The 774-nt window shown below is 58.1% G+C and overlaps 1 protein-coding gene across 1 annotated transcript in view; it reads right to left on the reverse strand.

The window, feature by feature from the left end:
• Positions 1-2: 2 nt before the first annotated feature.
• LOC104506963 (voltage-dependent L-type calcium channel subunit beta-4-like) overlaps positions 3-774 on the reverse strand; it is a gene marked incomplete at both ends in the record, with an annotated part of 7304 nt that continues 6532 nt past the window's right edge. The window contains one exon of the mRNA XM_010148103.1: positions 3-64. Within this exon, the coding sequence (XP_010146405.1) occupies positions 3-64 (62 nt within the window). The remainder of the gene's footprint in view (positions 65-774) is intronic.

Consider the following 774-nt stretch of genomic DNA (forward strand, 5'->3'; position numbering starts at 1 on the left):
ACTCTGCCAGGTGCTCGCAAGCATCTTCCAGCTGATTTTCATCCAGGATCACATCAAACATTTCCTGGGCACAACGACAAAGTTCGGGTCGTTACAACGGGACAGGCGCAAAGAGACGTTACGCGATTCTCGGCGCGCGGGCCCTGCAACGTTCAATTAACAGGAATCGGATGGGATGGCAAATCACACGAGGGGGTTGACGAGGTGACCCGAAGCCAAAGCTCTCGGGAATCGCTGGATCAGTCGATTCAGGGAGCTCACAAAACGCTGCATCGGCGTAACCAAACGTGCTGCAGGGCGGAGGTAAGACGGGGATCGGAGACGGGAACGCCGCGACTGCTGCCGATGGCTTCCCTTCCTGCGGGAGCAGCAGCTTCCTGCGCTTCCAAGAACTGCATGGCTAATACTCCCACTGACACCCCAAACCCCCGTTCTGTGACGGTACGGAGCTCCGCACGGCGTCCTGACAGTGACCTCAGGGACGGAGACCTTTCCTGGAGGAAAGGTCCCTCAGGGAAGGAGACCTGCAGCAGAACGGTCACCCTTGGAAGAGCGAACTCCCTGCTGAAGCACTGCTCAGGTGAGCCTCTCGGGCTGGCGTCTGAGCCCAACGTCACCTGCAGAGCTGCACAACTGGCCACATCCGCATTCCAGGGCTCGACGGCCTTTACAGGGAAAACACATCAGGGAGCAGGCACGTGGTTTTTCTCTCGCATTGAAGAGTTCTGCTCCTGGCGAACCTGGCTGTCCCATTTCCACCTATCAGACAGAACC

The sequence above is a fragment of the Eurypyga helias genome, unplaced genomic scaffold (genome assembly GCF_000690775.1).
Source record: "Eurypyga helias isolate BGI_N326 unplaced genomic scaffold, ASM69077v1 scaffold14073, whole genome shotgun sequence".
Lineage (NCBI taxonomy): Eukaryota > Metazoa > Chordata > Aves > Eurypygiformes > Eurypygidae > Eurypyga > Eurypyga helias.